Here is a 3,537-nt window from a genome sequence, read left to right as displayed (position 1 = left end):
AACAGTAGTGGGAAGTGTTCTTTTGTAAAGAAATGGAAAATATATATACATATCAAAGGACTTTTTAGCGCAGATGAAATAATCAGAGAAGCAGATGGATTAATGATAGCACGCGGTGATTTGGGTATTGAAATTCCCACTGAGAAAGTATTCGCAGCGCAGAAAATGCTAATCGCACGATGCAATGTGGTCGGGAAGCCCGTGGTGTGTGCTACTCAAATGCTTGAATCAATGACTAAGAAGCCAAGACCTACTCGAGCTGAGGGTAAGTTAATGCATTAAGGATAGCATGATCCAATAGGAACATTTTCTAGATATGAAAAAAAGAAAAAACAAAATTTAGATTAAAGAATGCTAAAATGCTACCATTTTTGTCTCTAATGTTTTGACAGCTTTACGAAAATTTCAGTTCCAATAGGTTGTAACTGTATACTTGTTGCTCGAGGACTGTACTGATCGTCGTCGCTAAAAATGACAAGTTTATTGCATCATTAATCGCATACTAAAAAAAATCGCTTTATCGATTTTTTTATTTTTCATATTTAATTTAATGTCACTCATTGACTGGAGCTTAGGTAGCGATGTCGCTAATGCAGTACTGGATGGCAGCGATTGTGTTATGTTGAGCGGTGAAACAGCAAAAGGAGATTATCCCGTATTAACACTAGTGACTATGAGTAAGGTAAGCAAAAAAGGACCAAAAGAAAAGCGATTGATAAAATACGCTTAATGACAATATCAAGTATTCAATGAATGCGATATTTTTTTTACATTTGTTGAAAATTAGCAGTCATAAAAGTTAATTAACATCAACTGTGCTTGTTTCAGTTATGTTTGGAAGCCGAATCAACCATAAACTACCAAGAAGTATTCCGCGAGGCTCTTCTTTGTATGAAGAAACCTGCAGATGTTACACATACTGTTGCAATTGCAGCCGTTTCAGCAGCAATTTCATGCAATGCAAGTGCTATCATAGTGCTAACTACCACGGGGCAGTAAGCATTTTCAGAAGTTCAAACTCCTCTAACTTTTAGAAAGACATGATAAAAGATACAGGAAGATATAAGCATCTGAATACGTGTAACCTCAACGTGAAAATGTAGAGCACCCTTGTCGTAGCTTGTCTCATAAAGCAGTTATTGAGAGCATTAAAATGAGTTTAATAAATGATGAATTTAGCTCCGCTAGTTTGGTCAGTCGTTATCGTCCCATGGCACCAATCATTGCGATAACTCGAGAAGAGCAAGCTGCTCGACAAATGCATTTGTTTCGTGGTGTTCATCCATTACTTTATACTGGTTTGTTGACATGCTTTGTTGATGAGCTTAGGTGATTGAGTAATTAGCTTCATTATACGTAAATAAAGACTTTCCTCAAGTTTATCTTGTCGATCAATGCTTTATGAGTAACCATCTAATCCTTAAATAATGTAACTATCATTCTTAACTTTCTCTCTACAGATGATCCTTGATATTGCTGATTCATAGCTTATTAGGCAACTTTTTGAAGTTGGTTTCTTCAGTGAAAGAATGTATACATCACTATTATAGAGCCGAAAAATGAGGACTGGAAGGCTGATATTGATCTACGAGTGGCTCAAGGTATAAAAGAAGGACAAGCCTGTGGTTTTATTAAATCGAATGATTTAATCGTCATTATCACGGGATGGTCTAAAGGTATATGCCATGGCTATTGCTACTTGAAACCACGAGAAACAGCCTTAAACCATGACTGTCACAGTTGGTCTGTATAGCAGCACTTAAAAGATATTCTGATGGAAAGGCGGAAACAAATTTTTTACTTTTTTCTAACATAAATTTTATATTAAGAGAAACATTGAGAACTCTTATGCTTTCATGAAAAATTACAGGATCCGGACATACGAACACGATGCGCATTATCAGAGTACCATGAATTGACGCCAAGCTGACTAAAGTTTTCAGCATTTATCATTAAAAACACATAATTGCAATAAACTGCCTCTTTAAATAAGAAACAAATTTTAGGAATACGGTGAAAGCTACCTGCTTATTTCTACCAATTAAATTGATCAGAGTGCTGAAAATAACTGGGGGAAGACTCGTAATCTAAAGGCCCATAACCTAAAGAATCACTTCAAGTAGCAAAACAACAATAATAACAACTGATAACTTCATTCTCGTGATTTCAACCAGCTACCTAATGTGTATTAGGAATGATAATAAAACTCGCCTTGTGCAATATGATTCAGTTAATAGGCGAAAATAGATAAAATGCGCAGTGATATTGTAGCAAATTTCAATCTTTTAACCTTTAATAAACAAAGCAAGAGCTTGACCAATCATTTCACACTTTATAATAAACAAAGCAGACAAGTTACGGCAGCAGATCTGTCTTACATTTCTCATCTCCATCTATTGAGAAATCCAGTTATAGATTGAAAGCCTAAAAATCATCAATAAATGAAATCTTGACAAATTATTTGCTAAACTAACTATTAATAAGATCGTAGCTATATTTCACGTAATTGGATTAGTAACTTGATACGCATTTTATTTTCTCAATCTTTTTCTTCAATAATAATCTTGAAGGCGATAGTGAAGAGTTAGGATGTGAGACAGATCCATAACTTTTATTTATATCATATCGTATCATCAAAAGGTGGCGTCGACTCGTTAGAGAATATACACCAAATGAGCAACTTCTTCATGCTTACAATACTGTACAAAGAGTTCGTTAATTTTGTTATTCAAAATCCCAGCAATTTTTCGCATAAAATATTTTATTATAACTCATTTAAAACATGCAAACTTTGTTAATTCATCATGTCCTAATTTTGAATGTAATTTTTATTTTTCTTACCAAAAATGCAGACTTTTTGGAGATATTTCATTCAGATTTTATCGGTCGTTGGGACGAGTGTGCATGAGATTTTCACACAATTTTAAGAAGCTGTGTAGATGTAGAAAAATTCCTCAAATTTATATCAAGCCACTTTTGAGAATGAACCAAAAATATTCAGTATATGAAAAATGTACTCCCAACACTTCAAAATTTTTGTGCATTGCTTCTTGACAGTATTTTAGATTGCATTTGTGTAGATATCACTAAATAAGCTTTTTTATTTGAATCGATAATATTGTAAATTTTTTCTTTGAATTAAACAGAGTTGTTTCTAACTTCTTCAAAATGAACCTTCCAGACTTCTGCTCAACTCCTTTACTTTTATTGCTATTTAACTGATCTCTATAATAACCTTTTTATTTACACTGCTTATTTGCATAATATCAAACGGGAAATTTAGTTTGATAGGGAATTTATCACGATAATGCTCAAATTCCGTTTCGTATTCGAATGATAAGTTGAAAAAAAACATATTTTCTTTCCCCAGTTTCTGCAGTATTTGCATAAAAGCGTCACCGTTTGATAAGTTAAGCCTACCGATAATTTTGATTTGATTGATATGTTCCAAGACGTTCGGTGTTCAAATAAAGATCCAAATCCCGCTACTAGTTGCTCGAAACACAGAGTTGTGAATTTCTCTTCATTTCCATCTCA

The 3,537-nt window shown here is 33.8% G+C and overlaps 1 protein-coding gene across 1 annotated transcript; it reads left to right on the top strand.

Annotated features, from left to right (window-relative positions):
• Positions 1 to 102: 102 nt before the first annotated feature.
• LOAG_12831 (pyruvate kinase) lies at positions 103 to 1,914 on the top strand (the record flags this gene model as incomplete). Its single annotated transcript, XM_003148339.1, has 6 exons — positions 103 to 265; positions 576 to 682; positions 829 to 995; positions 1,180 to 1,298; positions 1,551 to 1,676; positions 1,871 to 1,914. The coding sequence occupies 6 exons, from the start codon at positions 103 to 105 to the stop codon at positions 1,912 to 1,914; spliced, it is 726 nt and encodes a 241-aa protein (XP_003148387.1).
• Between the last annotated feature and the right edge of the window lie 1,623 nt (positions 1,915 to 3,537).

The sequence above is a fragment of the Loa loa genome (assembly GCF_000183805.2).
Source record: "Loa loa unplaced genomic scaffold supercont3.53, whole genome shotgun sequence".
Taxonomy (NCBI): domain Eukaryota; kingdom Metazoa; phylum Nematoda; class Chromadorea; order Rhabditida; family Onchocercidae; genus Loa; species Loa loa.
The sequence above is the reverse complement of the archived record's forward strand: the minus strand, read 5'-3'. Positions and strand labels throughout refer to the sequence as shown.